The 20740-nt window shown below is 40.2% G+C and overlaps 1 protein-coding gene across 2 annotated transcripts; it reads left to right on the plus strand.

Annotated features, from left to right (window-relative positions):
- The first annotated feature begins 985 nt into the window (after nucleotides 1-985).
- On the plus strand, nucleotides 986-18951 carry plpp1a (phospholipid phosphatase 1a). Of its 2 annotated transcripts, none has more exons than XM_061263604.1 (6): nucleotides 986-1446; nucleotides 9370-9521; nucleotides 11084-11364; nucleotides 12451-12508; nucleotides 17898-18074; nucleotides 18463-18951. In XM_061263604.1, the coding sequence occupies exons 1-6, from the start codon at nucleotides 1389-1391 to the stop codon at nucleotides 18571-18573; spliced, it is 837 nt and encodes a 278-aa protein (XP_061119588.1). In that variant the 5' UTR covers nucleotides 986-1388; the 3' UTR covers nucleotides 18574-18951. The 2 variants fall into 2 exon arrangements, with proteins under 2 accessions (XP_061119588.1, XP_061119587.1); XM_061263603.1 differs by lacking the exon at nucleotides 9370-9521 and adding an exon at nucleotides 4467-4621 and having other exon boundaries at nucleotides 995-1446.
- Nucleotides 18952-20740: the final 1789 nt, after the last annotated feature.

Raw genomic sequence — 20740 nt, forward strand, 5'->3', positions numbered from 1 at the left:
TCATGTGATAGCAGTATGATTACATTATAAACGTAATAAATGTAGGAGTACAGACCAGAAGTTAAAAGCTTGTCTGAAAAGCCACGCTGTGTTGTTGGACAACAGCCAGTTACGTATGAGCAAGATAACCGGGTCACATGATATAGTACGACACCCCTTGTTATAAAGGCGGCAGTGTCAGTGGCCTGAGCCACACATTTCTTTTTGTTTTTTCTTCTTTTCGTTTCGTTTCGTTTCGTTTCTTTTCTTTCTTTTTTTGCTGTCAAGGAATAAATAAAAGATTGAATATGTCTCATTTTATAGTCCAAAAACCCTATAACTGCGGCATTATTTTCCATTCAGTGTTTGATAACGTGCATTATTATTATATTATACATTCATGCTGAAAGCTGGTGCCAGTATCACAGCATGGTGGTTGTATGCATTTCCAGAAGAGGCTCTACACCAGCTCAAGCACACTAGTTTGAAGTTACCACATGAAAATACCACCATGAATACTGTGGTTTTTCATGACTGTTATATTCATGTTGAGTCAAGTTGATACTCTCTGGGACTGCTTCTTGCTCCTTTGGCATAAAGCTGAAGCTTTAAGTTAATAATTATGTTTATGTAACATAGCATGCTTGCCTTTCCTACCATTAAAGTGTACCACTAAATGTCCCACACTGTGACCACCCTCCGTATGAATAAATACTTCCTAATGTCTGCGCGGAATTAATCCATGAATCGCATTTCCATTTATGTCCCCTCGTTCTGCTAACTCAACTTGAAGAATCTCCCGTAGTTCACTTTGTTAATCCCTTTAATGAATTTAAAAGTGGGTCTATGTGTGTAATGAAAGACAGTCTGGCTCTCAAAACATATACAAGCATATACATGCTCATTTTATTTCTTGTGCCTTTGGGGTTGGACAGGAATTTCTGCAAGCATAATAGATAAATAAATAAATACATTTCAACCGCAGTACAGCAGTGACAGGAAGGAGGAGCGATATGGACGAGGCGATACTGTTCTGACCGGGGTTGTGCTGGAGTTGCACTGCCACCATTTGAGAAAAGCACTGGTAAATGAGACGGCGGTGGGCCAAGTTCAGTGGGAGAGGGTCGGTGCCGCTTGTTATTTTTTCCTTTCCGTGCTGGCAGCTTGGTAGAAGGGAGCAAGCGAAATATTCTGTTTCATTTCCTTAAACAGAGATTAACGTAGTAGTCATTAACGTATGCATATAGTCTACATTTTATTTGAATTCTATTCAGTGAATATTTGTAATGCAGTTTTATCTTTAAATGAAAAAAACTAGCGGTGGAGGTCAGACACTTTTCAAGGAAATCAATCGAAGTCAACGACCCAAGGAGCAATTTATTTATTGAAACTGAATACGAAGATCGAACATGTTTGAAACGAGAGGAATCCCATTCATTCTTCTTGACATAGCCTGTCTTATACTTGGTATGTATAAAGAATATTATGTGTGTTTATCTACTATCTAGTTACATGTGAGTTTTGTGTTTTATTTGAAACGTTACACGCTACTTGACAGGTTCATTCTTATTAGATTGCTACGTCAATATAAAGGGCGTGGTCATGCATATGTCGTTTTAAACTCTTCCTTTTCACATGAAATAGATCTACCAACTTTATATTGGGGTACATGCGCAGTTTTATTTTTTATTTTATTTTTTAGCATGTCTGTAGTTTGGACATAGCCTAATTCAACTAGCTATCTACGTCATTGTACACACAGACGAGCTAGAACAGTTTGCCCAAATGTCCAATCTGTCATTTGTAGTATTTAGTTTACTATCTTATGCGGAAGCAACTATTTTTGCGTGAAAGCTAAATTGCGTATTTAGACTTTTTTTGTCGATCAAGTGGAACGTATGGTGCCTTAACCGTGACTGAGTGTGCGTGCAGGTTTATCCTCAAAGTGAAGCTACATGGAGCCTGGTGATTTGTTTGTTTTGAACGAACATATATTGAACATAATAGCCTACTTATAATAGACATTGCACTGTGTAATGATCGTTTAACCTGCTCTGACTATTACGACGCTGAGCATACAATACAGTCAGACCTCCCTTTTAGATGGCTTTACACACGAATGGGCTATTCAGCTGACAATGGTTATGCTACGTCTATGCTATTTCTCTGTAATTCGTTTCTAGTATAGAATGTAGTGAAAACAGACATTTTATAGATCTGCAATAAAAGAAGACATGCACTAAACAGACTAAACATGCATTAATTAGAAATATGTTCACGATATACCGCGCCTTCAAGCTTCAAGTTGCCACGCTACTTTAGCTAGGTTAGCTAGATGAATATTCAGCAGGCTCGATTATGTGTCTTCTGTTCAAAGTTTTTTCCTGTGGCAAGAGCCTAATCTTCAGTTCGCTTCGCATGCCGGCTCATTTACCTAATTGATACAATTCCAATATTCCATGGACACTAAAGTTCCATGGACATTTTTTGTTGTTGTCGCAAACTTAAAAGAATGATCCCCTTCATTAGTCATATTGTGAAGATTAGGCTAATGGTTTTGTTCATGGAAATGACAGATGGGCCTGTGGAGTAGGCTGCAGAAGACTAAGGCTAACTTGCATGGTCGTCTATTGCTGTGAATGGATCCACTGTGTGGCAAATTATTTACTTAGATCACCTCTATAGATCGGCATTAAGGTGAAGTTGTCTGCAGTATGTATCACAGAAGTAGCCTTCTGGTGCATGCCTAGAGACATATATTTTTTAGTTTTGTTGTTGTGTATTTTGGTTCGCGGACACAGTTGATGAGTTATTGTTATTTTACTTTGCTCTAATGTTACATTTGAATGCGTAATTTGTTATTATAAGTATGTTATCTGTGCAAGGTACTATTAGCCGCTATACATGCGCAGCTTAATTATGTAATGGATGGGAGGATATATACAGTATACCTCTGGTGCGGTACCTGTATTTTCACTCTTGACTCTGAGGAAGATTTTGTAGACGTTGACACATCAGTCTTTTTCCCCTGTTGCATTAAACGGGATATTTTCCCCTGAGCTTCTCTTGCTCCAGCGTTCCTTGGGCATGAACTGCCGCTCTAACATTATTCAGCAGCTTGTATGAGAAGCCACTGTTGGAAATGTATAGTGTGGAAGTGAATGGTGTGTGTGCCCTGCGATGGACTGGTGACCTGTCCAGGGTGTATTCCTGCCTTTCACCCAATTTATGCTGGGTTAGGATAATGGATGGATGATAGTTAAAAAATAATGGGGCGACATGGCTCAGGCAGTAAGAACAGTTGTCTGGCAGTCGGAGGGTTGCCGGTTCGATCCCCCTCCTGGACTGTGTCGAAGTGTCCCTGAGCAAAACACCTAACCCCCAAATACTCCTGACGAGCTGGTCGGCGCCTTGCATGGCAGCCGATTGCTGTCAGTGTGTGAGTGTGTATGAATGGGTGAATGAGAAGCATCAATTGTACAGTGCTTTGGATAAAGGCGCTCTATAAATGCCAACAATTTACCATTATAAAAATAAGGTAGTGGTTCTCCCTTTGATATCCCAAGAACCAGAGTCTCGTTTCAAATTGTTAACCAATTTTTAATTTATTTCTAACATGTCAGTGGGAAGGGACTGTTCCTTCACTCCAGTATGCGTCCTATTTACCAACTGTGGTCTGACACTGGATCTGATTTCACTGCTATCACCGTTATCAGATTTGACCTTTAGCAGACACTGTTATCAAGCACAGTGGCAAAAATCAACGGTCAAAGTGCAGTTATTCACTAGAGGGCCAAAATATGTAGCCCCAAGCGATATGCCTGTAGTTGAAATTAGTTTAAAGAAGGTGTGGCTATGAGTGCTCGTTGCAGCTGGTCATGCCACCTTATGTCCTTATGTGCCAAGCTTGAGGAACCACCTCTCTCTCCCTTGTGTTTAAAGTGTATGAAACAGTGAGACGTTGTAAATGGGGGGTGGGGGGGGGTGGTGGTTCACACTCAGAAATGACATTTCCAATATTTAAATTAATAATATAATAATATACATATTATAGTTTTTATTGTTAATAAATGCGACAGATAACTTGCGCCTTTTTGGCTATATATCTGATATGCAGGCATACATGCATACATTTGTGCTAGATCTGGTCAGCATTTGTAAACAATAAAAAGTGTAATATGTACAGTTATTGACTGACATCTTACACAGTTATAAATTATTTTTTGTGTGCAAACCATTTCATTTCTTTCCACCTTGTGTCAAGAAAAAGAACACAATCTAATCCCTGCCATATTCTCACTCTGTAGTTCTCTGTTACTGTACTGCATATACATGTGACAGAACAATTTATGGATCCACTGGAGGCTCTCTGATTGTTTAAGAATGCTTATCCTCTCTGCCATATGGCTGCTCTGCAGTGCCCACATCTTATAAGGAGCAGTTACGGATGAGGAGGGTTAATGTGTGTAACCTGTTTCCATCCACAGCTGGTTTGCCGCTGGCAGCATTTAACCTGGGCAAAATAAAACCCTACCAGAGGGGATTTTTCTGTAACGATGACAGCATCAAGTACCCGTTCCATCACAGTACCATCACCTCCACTGTGCTGTACACAGTGGGCTTCTCCCTGCCTATCTGCTCTGTAAGTAATCTCCACCTGTCTCTGGTGCTGGGGGGGCATGCTTAAGCCTCTGTCCATGCCCTTGCTGCCATGGCATGTCATGACAGTCACTCTCATGGGATCTCTACTGGAGATCTGACTATAACTGTCTACAGTGTCTAATCATCATGTGCAATCTGTAACGTCAGGCTGACGAATAGACTGTAATCAGGTGCACAGAAACTCAGCTGTGGTGACGGGGGTCAGCAGAATACTTCTGCAGTGCAGCTCTATTTTTGCTGTACCAATGAAATTATGTTTGTTTCAATTGTGGCTGATTTTGTTATGATTATTTGAAGTAGGTATGCACCAAACACTTCACTTTGCTAATGCTCCAGGGATCATTGCAATTTACAGGCTACAAATCTTCAATGAATTGTCTGGTCCTTTGACAGTGTTGCTGTGTGCATTTATCTGTTATGTAGCGATGTGTTCTTCACCCCCATCACCAGACAGTTTTTTCTGATGGAAACTAGATTTACATGCAGGCTGTCTGCATCTGGAGAGATTGGATGTCTGTCACGCTTCTGAAACTGCAACTACGTCAGTCAGTAGGGCTATTTGTGGTTTTCATCAATGGTTGGTGCTTTTTTAAACAGTTATTATTCATGTATCACTGGGCTGGGCTATAACAGGTCAAAAGATTCTGCGACTGTAGTATCGTGGAAAGGTAGCTTGGATTTTCATCCAAAAAAATGATGATTCAACTGGATATTTGTCTTTACAGCTACTGCAAGAACCATCTCCGAATCATTCTGAGATAGTAATTAATATATAATTAATATACTATATGTATATAAATATATATATATATATATATATATATTTTTTAATTATTATTATTAATATAAATATGTTTTATAAAACCTTTGTATAGAACATTGGGACAAAAACTAAAATAAGTAAAAACATTGTACAATAATTAACACAACAGTTTATGAGTTGTACAGATTAAAGTTGCTTTCAGAAATTTTGCAATGACTATCAAGGGCCAAGGAAAGACCGTTACCTCCAGGAAAATAAGTCTGAAGACTCACTCCAGCCAAAGCACTCTGGTCCCATATTGCATGAGGGAAAACTGACAAAAATCAGTTAACTCTCTTACTGGAATTAGGCAAGGTGGGATATCCTGTCTTGTCACACAGTGGTACAATGGCTCAGAAAGACGTGATTACCGGGCAGATTATTGTGCTTAGAGCTGATTCCACAGTGAGGCCAACATTGTGAAGGGGTGTTAATATAGTTGAATCCATTATACCATTGATTTTAGCCAGTGCCCCTGGACTTAAAACAGCCCCAAAACATCACTGACCCACCACCAAATTTCACCATGAGTATGAGGCACATATCCTTTTATGCATCTCTGACACCAAACATACACATCTGACCAAAATGTTCCATTTGGTCTCATCTGACCTCAGCACCATTGTTCAGTCGTACTGTAAAAGACCACATGAGACCAACATTTACAGTAAAATTACAGCAAATGGGTGCTGACTGTGTTGAACCCATATGCCAGTTAGTGGGTGCTTCCTATAGGCCTGCCCTTGTCTCTGGTTTGAATGTGCACAAAAACATCTGAAATAGTTTTCTAGAACACAAATGGTCAATACAAATTCAATATTATTATACAATGTCAGAACCTTATGTCCTGTGGCTAGAATTATTCTGTAATTACCTTCTCTGTAATTCAGGATTTTGGACTGAAGTTCAGCCAATTTGTATGCAGACCTGTTGACAGTTTCTGCTGCTTCCGGTGATCCAAAAAGCCATGTCTGCCTAATCCTCGTTTTCCTGCACTCACGTTAATGAAAACCTAAAATAGCCCCACAAGGAATGCTGGTTTACACAATGTATTTTGTTCCACAAGAAAATAAATATTGAAAACATACATCAATTCCTTGTAATCTATTTCAGTTGTTTCAGTCCTTGTGTCTTTTGAGTAAACCAGGATTGCGCAAGTGGTTTTGCAGCCATATTGCAGGCAAGTGAAATGAGTGGTACTTTCAATGCAGCTGTTGTTTTGTTTGTTAGTGATTTATTGAACACTATGATGTGGACTGTCTGCCTTTTTCAGGGGCTGTCTATTAACATTGTCTTAAATGAAGGGTTTTAGTTTTGTGGTTGTCTGCCACTAGGATTTTCCTTGCTGTTATTATGGTTGGTCACTGCAGACGCATTGTCTAATTTACAGAGACATTAGATCTTATTAGATCGGTAAAATCAAACATCACCCCCATCACCAGACAGTTTTTTCTGATGGAAACTAGATTTACATGCAGGCTGTCTGCATCTGGAGAGATTGGATGTCTGTCACGCTTCTGAAACTGCAACTACGTCAGTCAGTAGGGCTATTTGTGGTTTTCATCAATGGTTGGTGCTTTTTTAAACAGTTATTATTCATGTATCACTGGGCTGGGCTATAACAGGTCAAAAGATTCTGCGACTGTAGTATTGTGGAAGGGTAGCTTGGATTTTCATCCAAAAAAATGATGATTCAACTGGATATTTGTCTTTACAGCTACTGCAAGAACCATCTCCGAATCATTCTGAGATAGTAATTAATATATAATTAATATACTATATGTATATAAATATATATATATATATATATATATATATATTCACTGCAGACGCATTGTCTAATTTACAGAGACATTAGATCTTATTAGATCGGTAAAATCAAACATATTGAAATATATACAGTATGCAACCTTCTCATTTGTAATGATATCATTTAGATTTTACATTAAACATGAGTACTTCCACTTTAAATTGAGTTCAGTGCTTTAAGCATGTTCTCTCATTACAATAAATTTTGTTTAAGAGTGTATCACTCATTTAGAGTGTATGTATGTAGCTTCAGTTAATTGCATGAAGTACTTAGATGTTCTTAATGTCAGCAAAACTGTTAATAAATTGTAAATATGTATAGCATGAAATGTGCTTGTGATGTGAGAGCTGCTTAAAGAGTGACCCAGCGCGGCTGATTTAGCATGGGGCTGGGTCGTCTGCGCTTAATGCTTACAAAATGTCTTCTCGCTGAAATTTCACAAACCATGCCCCCGAAAAGGGTGTTTTCTCTTTGTATTTCTGCTTTCTGTTACACGAGGGAGGAGCACTGTGCTTGTCGTATTGTTTTAATAAAATGTCAGTGGTCGTATTGTTTTCTGTGGTTTTGGCATTGCACAGAAAGAAAGGCTCTACCAAGACATTTCATGGAGCCCTCTGAACCTGATACTGATGGTTTGAACAGTTGCTTTTGTTACAAGTGGACACAAGTTATTTCCTGATATGCTTGGTAGGCGTCACTATGGCTACAAATTGTGCCTAATTTGAAGAGCCTCAGTACTGATAGGGCACTTGCCAGAATGTCATAGGCCAATATTTTCTAGGCCGTTTTTATAAACAGTTTTCTCACATTTTCTACATTTCAGTTTTATTTCAATCACTGCAGCTTCAATGAAACAAAAACAGTAACAGTAAGCCTACAAATATGACTGGCAATACATGCCTAACATTTTGATTTATCCACATTTCAGTTGTATTTGTCACAGTTATAAAGTTAATAAAGTTAATATCAGAAAGCAAACCTATGTGCTCACAAGAAGGTCAGGCAAATAGCAGAGCCAACACAATGAGTGATGAATGGAAGTCCTTACGTAAGCCAACAACATAATGTCAAGTTTCATAGTACTGTAGGCATAAAAGGGAGATTGAGTATATAATGACTTAAGTAACAAAGGGACCTGAGGCTATAGTGTTAAAAGTAGCACAAGTATTAAACCGAGGATAAATGTATTTCTGTCAGGCAACTCACGATGAATTAAGCAATATTTAATATTTTAATGTAGGTTTAATGTAAATGCAAACATTGCTGTGAGCTCTGCCTTTCATCACTCCCTGTTGTAAGCCTGCTGAAGAGGATGTGGCTACAAACCCCTCCTCATGGGGATCTTGATAAGCAGAGCTCACCGGTGGATGCTGGGGTGGTGGTGGCAGCGCTAAAATAACATGCAATATGGGCAATGGCACCATTCCAAAACAGGCAGTGCAGCAGAAAGAACCAGGCAGCGCAATGGCTTTTGCATGCAGACTGAACCAAATATCTGGGAGATGGTCCCACAAATCTGACTAGTTTGAAATTTGAGGTCCCTTGAGAGTTTGACCAAGCCTGAGCCATGCAGTGCCATGGGGAAATAAATCCCCACAGCCTACTGTACATCCACTTTGATTTTTGTATATGATTAATAAAGCAGAGATATGATTAAATGATAATAATACACACAAATTACAACTTCAACAACAATTTTGCTGCTGGCCTCTAGGAAATACAAAATAATCGAGTACCATTGAAATGCTGTATACTTTCTTGAATAGGCCTACTTGTTCAGGATAAAGTCATACAGTGACAAGTTGAGGACTGAAATAATTGGGATAACTGAATTAATTTAACCACTGACTATTTTTTTCTGTTCAGGCTCCATCAGTATTTAAGCTTTTTATGTTGTCTTGGCTGCTATGTATGCATCTTCTTCAGTTAACACATTTTCTTCATCAGGCACCACCATGGATTGCTTTCTCTAACTTACAGGGATTTGGTCATTTCTCATTGTTCTTCCTCTCTGTTTAAATGCTAATTTCCCTGATTAATGAGCAGTCTACCATAACGGTTTGTGGGCGTGGAGCCTTCTGTTAACTGTTCTCTATTCTCTTATTGCTTTTGTTAGCTGGACTGCCATTCACAATACTCACACTGCTACACAATCCATTCAAACGAGGATTTTTCTGTAACGATGAATCGATCAAGTACCCCTTTAAAGAAGACACCATATCCCATCAGTTGTTAGGTGGGATAATGATTCCCTTCACAGTGCTTGCTGTAAGTGATTCTTGCTTTGTCGCCTAAATATCCCCTTTCTGCTCTGTCTGCTGTTCGTCGCGGGAGGCGTATACCTGAGCAATGTACTGCTTACTCTACCCATGCCATTCCCCTTCTGTCTTTCTGTCAACACGTTTGTCCGTATGAAAAACAAATGCATAACAAAATAATGGTGTTAATGACACAAAAGTAAAAGGCTACTAATTTGAAATAAGTTGATAAATGGTTCCATATTTTCTAGGCATGATTTCATCCGGCAAATGCATTCTGTCTGTATATGATAAGCCTTTAAGCCTTTATTTCTCGTGTGGTGAATTCTGTTCTACATGCTTTGTGATCTTTTAATTTACTGACATTTAGCCACTAAATGCCAGTTAATTTACACTTCTGTTCACAGTGCATGTGAATTGACTGACTTGAGAACGAGAAAACAAATATCAAACCATTAACATATAAGCATGACACACAAGAAAATGACTGTAATGCATGACAAATGTATAGACATGTGTAGTGTACAGAGATAATATTTTAACTAAACAAATGGAAAAACACTTCACAGATGCACTGCTACCCTTGCGAGATGGCCAACTCTCTTTGGAGTGTTCTTCAGTTCTTGGCTGTGGTATAAAGAATTAATACAGGGAAGGATTGGTAATATGAGATCTACTATTGAGTTTCTGCACATATGCAGTGTGAATACTTGCACCAAGACAAAGTAAAGTGAAACAATGGCAGATGATTTTAAAAAGTACATATGCACTCGTATGCCGAGAGTTAATTGCTTTGTATATATTTTGTTTCGTTCAGCATCTGGAATAATAATTATATTAGTTTGTCCCTACATTATCCTTGTTTGTCATGCTGTGACATCACTACCAGCATAATGCTAGTGTAGCACTAAAGTTGACATGAATCAGACTCCACACAGTGTGTTTGTGGGGTCTCTGTGTTATTGTGTGATCGATCCCACAGTATGCAATCATAAGATTCTGTAATTTACATACAGTAGTAGTGTGAGTTGCAGTTTCACTTCATTTAAAATTAAACGGTTCGGTGCACATCTGTGTCTACTTTTTTTGTAAATCAGTGACAGCTGCATTGTGAAGTACCACTTGTCTTTTCTCTGTCTCCATATGGTTTGCTTTCTTGCAATTGGTGCATTGCATATGTATGATGTAGCTGTTTCAGTGGACACTCATTCAATCTTTCTTTTTTTTGCACATTGTTCCTACTGTCTCTTAACTGAAATTGGAAACTAAAGTGTTGGTAACATTTTGCATCAGGATTTCCAAATGCTGGTTTAATTTAATTTTGTTATTTGGGGGTACCTAGTATACACCCATTTACAGCGGTACACATTGTTTGTTCAAAACAACATATGGGCATTTGCTTGGAGAATTTGCCTCAGTTAAGGTGTATGCATATAAAGTGTTACCAACAATAGCATGAGTCAACAAGTGACTGTACATTGGTGAGTTCTGTGCTTCATATATGAATGCAAGTGAATGAAGGTGGCAAGAGTTTGTGACATTAATCTTTGTTCACCTATCTCATTCTTGCAGATGATCTTTGGGGAGTGCCTTTCCGTATATCTTAAGCGTGTCAATTCAAAGTCATCTTTTGGCAATATCTATGTGGCCCGTATTTACAAGGCAGTGGGCACTTTTTTATTTGGTGCTGCTATGAGCCATTCACTGACTGATATTGCTAAGTACTCAATTGGTCGGCTGAGGCCGCATTTTCTGGACGTGTGCAAGCCTGTGTGGGACCAGATCTGCAAAACCGATGGCTACGTCGAGAACTTCACCTGCACCGGGGACAAGACCATGGTCAATGCGGGCAGGTAAGTGATACTGAGAATGGAAATATTTTTCATAAATCTGTACAGTGAACACTGACTCAAAATAAAGGCATCAAATTAAAGGCTTTCTTTCTGCGCTTTTCCTGGGCGTGAAGCCTTTAACCAGGATTGCAATCATAAAAAATGCACAAGCACATCTGTCAGGGTGGTGTGCATAATGAACATATATTCTGTGAATATGAATCACACTGATTGGAATTCAAGTCTTGACGGGGCTATAGTTGGAGAAGGTGTGGTTCCTGTAGCTAATATAGTAAAGTAAATTTGGCTCAGGTTCTCAACCTTTTCGATGAGTGTGGGAGTTATTAGTGGAGCAAATAAATCAAGCCTGGTGGATAATCTTTCAGCCATCCGGGAATTTACCATTGGAAGTTGGAGCTCAGGGATGGTGTCATGTTATAAGAATGAGTAGTTTCCTGGAACTGAAAATGTATACCAAACCAGTGTTACATTCTTATTACAAGACAGAACGCTTGTTAAGACAAATATTTTACAGTGCTGGCAAAGTAGAGCACATGGCATGTTAATTTACATTTTGGCACTGCCCATGTGACTTGTGCGGCGTGAGTTAAACATCCATGCTGTTCTGCTGCGGGTTTTATATTATATCTCTGCCGTGTCCGGGAGGCTATGGAGAGTTTAACAGTGGATAATATAATCCGGGCCTAAAACAACAGCTGACATGTACTTAAACAGCAGCCCCCATCATTCACTACACGTGGACTCAAGGTTTTAATTCAGCAGTTCCTTATCAGAGCCATCTATGGGTGGAGTCTGCTCTCCCCTGCTTAAGTAAACAGGAAGGCCCTATATCCAACAAATAATTTGGTCTCATTTTCTGGTGCAGTTTCAACATCCCCTGTTGTGCTAGCTTACTGACGCCAATGGATGTGACATTTAGTGAAGTTCGGTCACCAGGAAAAAGGTGTGTGTGTGTTATTCTAGTGAACAATGGTGAGGGGGAATATTTCAATCAACAATAATGGTGTATAGGGTTTTGTTTGTCTTAGAATTCAATGGGACTGTACAGCACAAACTCCCATATTCATTTTGTCTTTTGTTTTGCAGGCTTTCCTTCTATTCGGGTCACTCTTCCTTCTCCATGTACTGCATGTTTTTCCTAGCAGTAAGTATTAATTCTGAGCCAAATGTTCAACACATTTACAATCCGTCTGCCATATTATTTAAGAGAAGTGGAAAGGTCTATTTCTCTTCAGAAAATGTCAGAAGACATTGGTCTTTTCCAAACAGACTTGCAAGATTTCCTTTCTGTGAACCAAGCAAAGATAAAACTAATGACATGTGTGAGCCTACTGTATACAGTAGGCTCACACATGTCATTAGTTTTATCTTTGCATGCATGAGGCCTATAGAAACAACTTCACCATTGTCTGTGTACACACATTCTAAGTGATGTGTAGTGTCATTGTTCCTTTTATAGTATGCCAGTTTAATTTATTCTCATTCATTGTATTTTAGCCTTGTTTCTTCTCACAGAGGTAACTGTCAGCAAAACAAGCCTATGGGCTTTTCACTTTTCTCCCTATAATGCCAGTAAAAATAGTGTTCATTTACTGACTGCAATGATGATAACTGACCCATTAGCGAGACAATTTTTAACCTCTTCTTAAAAGCACAGGCTAATCGAGTATTTCACGGTAGTCAAAATAGCATGTTCTAAATTACAATCAAGACACAACTACAATGGCAGATCCTGCGGTTGTAAATGACATTGGAATTACCTTCAGTATAACGTCACTCAAGTACTCTGCTTCTAGCATGCTATGCGGGAAGCTGTATAATGGAACAGAAGTATATGCCCAACATTCCTTTCTATTTATAGAGTGTCCGCCTGTCTGTCTGTAAACTGAATGAACCAGGCAGTGAAGGTAGTGTTGTCAGTGACCAGTGTATTCAGTTAAATAATGTTCATGTTCAAGTTGTAGTTGTCTTACTATGGTAGTTAGAGACTTGGCCTATCTAGTGTACTGGACTTTATGTTCATGGCCTTACAACCAATCATATATTAATTGTACCTTATTTGGCATGTTCGGTTGTCTGTTGTGTGACCTTGATATGAAAAAAAATCATATTTGAGGAGACAAACCTCAACAGGGATGTCACCTTAATCATTTAAACAATATGAATTTTTTTTTTTTTGATATACACTCACAGAGCACTTTATTTACTTTTATGTTGTTTACTTTAATTACACCTACTTATTAATGTGACTATCTAATCAGCCAATCATGTGACAGCAGTGCAATGCATACAATCATATAGATACAGATCAGGAGCTTCAGTTAATGTTCACATCGACCATCATAATGTGGAAAAAATTTGATTTCAGTGATTTTGACCATGGCATGATTGTTGGTGCCAGACTGGTTTGAGTATTTTTGTAACTGCTGATCTCCTAGAATTTTTACGCACAACAGACTCAACAGTTTACTCAGAATGACAAAAGGCAACAGTTTACTCAGAAAAACAAAAAACATCCTGTGAGCGGCAGTTCGGTGGACAGAAACGCCTTGTTGATGAGAGAGGTCAAGGGAGAATGGCCAGACTGGTTTGAGCTGACAGAAAGCCAATACCACAGCCTATTTGAGTATTGTTGCTGACCATGTGCATCCCTTCATGGCACAATGTACCCATCTTCTAATGGCTACTTCCAGCATGATAATGCACCATGTCACAAAGCAAAAGTCATCTCAACCTAGTTTCATGAACATGACAATGAGTTCAGTGGTCTTCAGCGGGCTTCCCTGTCACCAGATCTGAATCCAATAGAACACCTTTGGGATGTGGGAGAACGAGAGATTCGCAGCTTGAATGTGAAACTGACAAATCTGCAGAAATTGTGTGATGCAATCATGTCATCACGGAACAGAATCTCAAAGGAATGTTTTCAACATCTTGTGGAATCCATGCCATGAAGAATTGAGGCTGTTTTGAGAGCAAAGGGAGGCCAGTATTACTATAGTGTTCCTAATAAAGTGTTCAGTGAGTGTACATCTGTAAGTTCTTCGATCATGATTACTCAGCCATCGCCTTGATCAACCATTTTGTCTCTTTTCCATTAATCTGAGCATACTAACAATTCAAAGTTGTGTGTAAAACCTATTGGATTACGTACCTTGACTGGACTTGAGGTAGACCTGATTTAAACTGATCGCAGTGTGATACACTGCACAATGAAAATTCAGCATCTATATAGACCATGATCTGTATTTGCATTACATCACAGTTCATAATATATCACATAGTAATCCCAGGATTTAGCATAATAATACTCTAACTGCAGTATTTATTTCGTTATCAGACACCTTTTTCCAGGGGTTTTATATGGTTTATATGGTTTACACCCATTCACAGAAACTATTTATACAGCTACCCATTTATTGAAGCAACTCCGCTTAAGGAATTTATTCACAGGTACAAGTGCAGAGGCTTCTCTGAATGGAACGTGCCTCATTCTGCTTAGCATTGGTAATTTAGTCACTGCATTAGACCACCATTCACTAAAATACATTTACATAATTTTACATCATCTGATAAGAATGTGGGATTTCTCTGTTCATACTATGGCTGTATAGTGTCCGTGTAATGAGGCAGTTGCAGATGTTCTCCATCCCCAGGCTGTGCTTGGATAGATATTTTTACTGGGTCCATATGAGAAGTTGTCGCACATTTATTGAACTTACTTCCATTTGTGACAATGCTGTTAGAGTGCCTCTCTGTCACAGAACGACAGCTTCACTCTGTCTCCTCTGACAGAGAGATAAGAGTGTGTCTGGCATGGAGACTGTGCTGTATCACACATTTATTGAATGTCACAACTTGTCACGCATTTATTGAACTTACTTTGCAGGCTTCAGATCTTTCAGAGTGTTAGGTTAGGTCTAGGCCAGTGGGAGAGGTTATTTACTTTAAATAAAGATTTACCAATCTGATAACACAGGTCTACTGTAACCAAGCATGATGAAACAATGAAGATGTTTTCAGGGGTAACTGATCTTTGTTTTGTAAAAAGGGATGTTTTTGGGTTAACATCCTACTGAAGCTCAGTAGATCAACAGGTTCACGGCACAGGAAATGAGAGGCTGTGAAAGAAGCCTGATATTTGGCTTGGACGGTTTGTGTTTGCTTGCAGCAAGGCTTGTGTCAGAGCATTTAAGTCACTTACAGTTTATGACTAAAATTATGTCTGCTGTACTGAATGAGACCATAGGAGGAGTGGAGTGAACCCATATCTCAAATCTTAGCATGAAAAACTGCTTACGCAGCACCGGTGGAGCACAGCTGCGGCACGTCTCTGCAACCTGATTAAAATTTTCTCAAGGCTAATTTTTCCTGCTCAATCCCTTGTAAGCTGTTGCACCAGTTGGCACACATCCACTGATGAAGTCTGCTGGGACTAAACCCAGATTCCATTTGCGCATTAACACACCATGCTTACTTCATATCGCCCCCCACTGGGGTGTGAAGTCATAGCACGAACACAGTATCAGGTCAAGTCAGGAAATATTGCCTCATTCCCAAAATTCCCAAAAGGGTCATATTTCCGTATTGTCCCGTTGTTGTTCCCCACCAATCTTGTAGTATGTCGAGGGACAGGATTAAAGTAACCAAATAGAGGGATGTTTTGCATTTAGAGTAGGGTGTGGAATGTATACAAGCGGGAACTATTTAGCATTGCTATTGTTGCATATAGGTAATAGTGCATACAGCAGGGTGCAAGAATTTGGGCACCCCTTGTAACACCTTATTGAAAACAAATGTCGGTTACATTGAATCTGTACATGACTGAAAGCAAACCTGAACTCTAAATGAGTTAAACATGAAAACCTTCTGCAGATTTTAAAGCAAGATTGCTTTTCATTTAAATTTTCTATAGATGATATACAGATATATATATGTGTGTGTGTGTGTGTGTGTGTGTGTGTATACATATATATCTTATTATTATTTGGAAACTGTCAATTATTTTTCTAAAGAGTAATCTGCTTTAAAATTGAAGAAATATGTCATGTTTAACACATGTACCATGCACTTTGTACCATCTGGAAGTCAGGTTCATTTCTATTCACTTCGATATTAATTGGAAGCCTTTTTTGCCCAAGTCTTTGTACACCACTGTATATTGCAATATTGTATACATATGTAATATGTAATGAGCACTGACAATACTTCCTGAAAGAACTGCCAAAGAAACAGACGAGAGAACAGTTTTAACCAAAATTACAAGTCGTGTTTATGAAACATGCATATCCGGCCACGTATTTTCAGCCACCCATATGCAATCTATTGGTGACAATGCAAAAAGTACCTCTCTGTCACAGCCTCACAGAGAGACAGAGAGAGTCTTCTCTGACAGAGAGAGAAGAGCATGTCTGGCCTGGGGATTATACTGTGGTAGGGCACTGGCTGGCTGCTGAAGAGCTGGTGGTCAGACTTGGGTTTGCGGTACCAGCAAGGCTCAGCTCTACATGTTGTTTATTATCGGAGGGCTGGCTCACGCGATGGCTCCCGCCACAGTAAGAGTGAGCAGAGTGGCTGGGAGCACCACTGCCCTGCCTCTCTGGGGCCACAGAGAGACCTTATTGAAAACAGGTTGTGAGGTCGCCCACAGCACTCAGCATTCAGTGCCCACCCAAGACACAAACAATACCAGGCACACAAACCATGCCACCCGACCTTTCAGCCAATTGACTCCCTTGGCAAAATGACAGCTTGCAGAGGCGAGACCGGACACAGCCTTCTCTCATTGACGTCTTGTCGAGCCAGCATATTTGGATTCCTCTCTTAGGCTTGCGATATGAGAGAAAGTCTGTTGTTTCTTTCAGTTAAACCCAAATGTAAAAATGACTTGAAGGCAGACCTGTATCTCTCTTCACTTGAAGTCTGTTGCTCTTGGATGGCACCTAAAATGGAAATGTTGCTATTTGCATCTGAGTGGGAGGAATGAGCTCAATACAGCTGGCTTTCAGCTGGGGAGACTACAGGAAGAGCAGACATCCAATCAGACAAGCTGCGGACCACTTAAGAGTTCATGTTTACTTTTCCAGTGTGTGGCCTAGAAAACAAGGGCTGTAAACCAGTGTATCCAAAATGGTTCTCCTTTGTGAGGTTCATTCTAAAAGATGATATCCTTCTAAATATCCTTCTAAAGTAGGCCTAAATTAACTGGAAAAAAGGTATCATCCCAGCTCTTTTTTACTTACAGTATATTTACTGTGGCTGAAGCAAATTACTAAATATTTTTACACCAAACTAGATTTATATGGATTCGATTTGTGTGATTCAAAAGTTGACACTGCTTAATCTTAGCTGAAAACAAGAACAAGACTTGTGATACTAAATTCATATCTGCATATCCAGCATCAACTAATCAGTCAAACAAAATGTTATGAAATTAAACTAAGGTATGGAAAGGGGGGGGGGGGGGGGCGAGGGTGAGGTCTCGGCGATTGACGATTGACTCAGGAACTCCATTTCCCATGTTTCCTCCCCAGCTGTATATTCAGGCCAGACTTCAAACGGAGTGGGCCCGACTGCTCCGGCCAACCCTCCAGTTCTTCCTGATCGCTGCCTCTGTGTACGTGGGCCTCTCCCGCGTGTCTGACTACAAGCACCACTGGAGCGATGTCCTCACCGGCCTGATCCAGGGGGCTCTGATGGCCATACTGGTGGTGAGTACATGCCAGGCTGTCACCCTGGAGCCCGGAGCCTCTACTTATCTGCGATGATCACACTGTGGATTATGTCAGTTATGACAATTTATTTTATTTTGTGATCCAGTAGTGAACAGTTATGCGATTTGATCAGTTATTTACACGCTAGCATTTGGGGGTTTAATTTCCCACCATTGCAGTTTCTATACTGCCAAGCCATTGCTACCTGTAACCCCTTCTGGCTTTCCCCATGGGGATACAAATAAAAAATTTGAAAAGAACTCCATTCTTTCTTAATAAAGAATGGACAGTAAAACTTTGACAGCAAAATTAAATGGGACAAAAGGAGTTGTAGAATTATGAGATACGTGTACGATTCCATTAAACCCCTATGTTCTCCACACAGGTGGCATTTGTGTCTGATTTCTTCAAGAAGCCAGTGGTGCCAGTAAAACTGGAGGAGACCAGTTTACAGGAAACCCCCACTAATGGAAACCATTTTGGCAGTAGCCACTAAGACAAGGAGGACTCAGGTGGACAATCTGTGAATGTAACCCTGCTTCTCGCTCTCCAGATGACATATACAAGCCTGGAGGCAGAACTCATAATGGACTATGTGTGATTATGTCAAATACTGCCTTGGCCGGACTGCTACTGCTGCAACCAAAGCACCCTGTGTATCCCTCTTCACTGAGCACCCATATTATGTACCTGTGCTTACAAAGAAAACCCCTCCATTTCAACTTTTTTTACTGTTCCATGTATACAAGCAATATGCAAAATTATTTTTTATATAAAAATTGTTTTAAAGTGTTATATACCAATTTGTGTTCTGCGCTTTTTAAAAAATGAAAAACCCACTATGCTTAGTAACAAATAAAAACAAATCAGCACATTTCCAGTTTCCAGTCTTTTGATAAACATAATGCAGAAGGATAGTGTCTGGTTACTATATCTACAACAGTATAGCCTGACAGCGGTTATGATTTCAAATAGTCTTTAACCCCTTAATTCTCAATTTCCAATCACTATGGTAACAGGATATACCATTTGAAACAACTTTTACTGTATTTGAGCTTCTGTAACTTTGTTTCGGTAATATTTGGAGTCATTCTGACCCCAAATGGTTACCCTTCACAAGAGACCAGGATTATGCATGTAGTTAAAAGGGTTCAAGAATAATATTTTATTTTGGGTATATTATTTTTAAGCTTGTATCAAGAAAAGGGGCAATACTTAAGGCGGTAAAGACACCAAGAAGAGCAATTGCTCTGGACAGCTGACACAAACTAAAATGCAGGATCTGGCTGTGCATTTCAGACCTTGGCCTTCAGTGAGCGTCTCCCACAAAACCACCTAAAAATCTCACAATTACATCACCATAATACACTGCCTATAACCGCGTGCAACTACTTCAAGTCATCAATTTCAAACCCCCAAACCAACCACCAAGCATGCAAAAAAAAGCATATAATGTCATAGCAGTGAAAGGCCTCTGATGCTTCAAAAGAATACTCATACCAGCTATAAATCAAAATAAGATTGGTTACATTTTACATTTACATTTTAGTCATTTGGCAGACGCTTTTAATCCAAAGCGACTTACAAGTGCATAGGTTCTACCACAAGTCAAAGCATCACATCCAGAACTAGGAAAATACACCTGGACTGCTGTTCTAAACATATAGTCGTCATCATAAGTGCAATTATTATTTTTTTTTAATCAGGAGGGAGGACTAAGGTAGAGTTTGAAGAGGTGTGTTTTGAGTCTGCGTCGAAATAGGGGGAGGGATTCTGCTGTCCTGACAGTGGTAGGCTAGTCATTCCACCACTGAGGAACCAGAACGGAAAACAGGCGTGAACGTGCAGCTCGACCGCCAGGTGCCCGTAGAGAGGGAACCGTAAGGCGACCAGAGCTGGCAGACCGGAGTGGTCTAGCTGGGGAGTAGGGAGTGATCAGGGATTGTATGTAATGTGGGGCAGTCCCCTTAGCAGCCTGAAATGCCAACACTAGGGCCTTGAATCGGATGCGTGCGGCAATAGGAAGCCAGTGGAGGCCAATGAGAAGCGGGGTGACATGAGCCGACCTGGGCTGACTGGTGATCAAGCGGGCTGCAGCATTCTGGACCAGCTGGAGGGGCTTGATGGCGCACGCTGGGAGACCGGCTAGGAGGGAGTTGCAGTAATCCAGGCGGTAAATGACGAGCGCCTGGACTAGGAGCTGGGTGGCTTTCTCCGTCAGGAGATGACGGATGCGGCGTATATTATACAGAAAGAACCTGCAGGTTCTGGCAGTGGAGGATACTTGTGGAGCCAGGGAGAGGCAGTTATCAAGAGTCACCCCAAGATTCTTTGCCGTACGGGAGGAGGAAACTACAAAGTCCTCCAGAGTCAGTGAGAGGTCGATTGACGGAGAGGACTTAGCAGGGATGTAGAGAAGCTCAGTTTTGGCAAGGTTGAGCTTCAGGTGATGGGAAGTCATCCACGCAGAGATATCATCAAGCAGGCAGAGATCTGTGTGGTGATTTGGGTGTCGGGGGGGAAGGAAATGAAGAGTTGGGTGTCATCAGCGTAGGAGTGATAAGAGAAGCCGTGGGAAGAGATAACAGAACCAAGGGACATGGTGTATAGCGAGAAGAGGAGAGGCCCAAGAACCGAGCCCTGCGGGACTCCAGTTCGTAGGG

The sequence above is a fragment of the Conger conger genome, chromosome 12 (assembly GCF_963514075.1).
Source record: "Conger conger chromosome 12, fConCon1.1, whole genome shotgun sequence".
Taxonomy (NCBI): domain Eukaryota; kingdom Metazoa; phylum Chordata; class Actinopteri; order Anguilliformes; family Congridae; genus Conger; species Conger conger.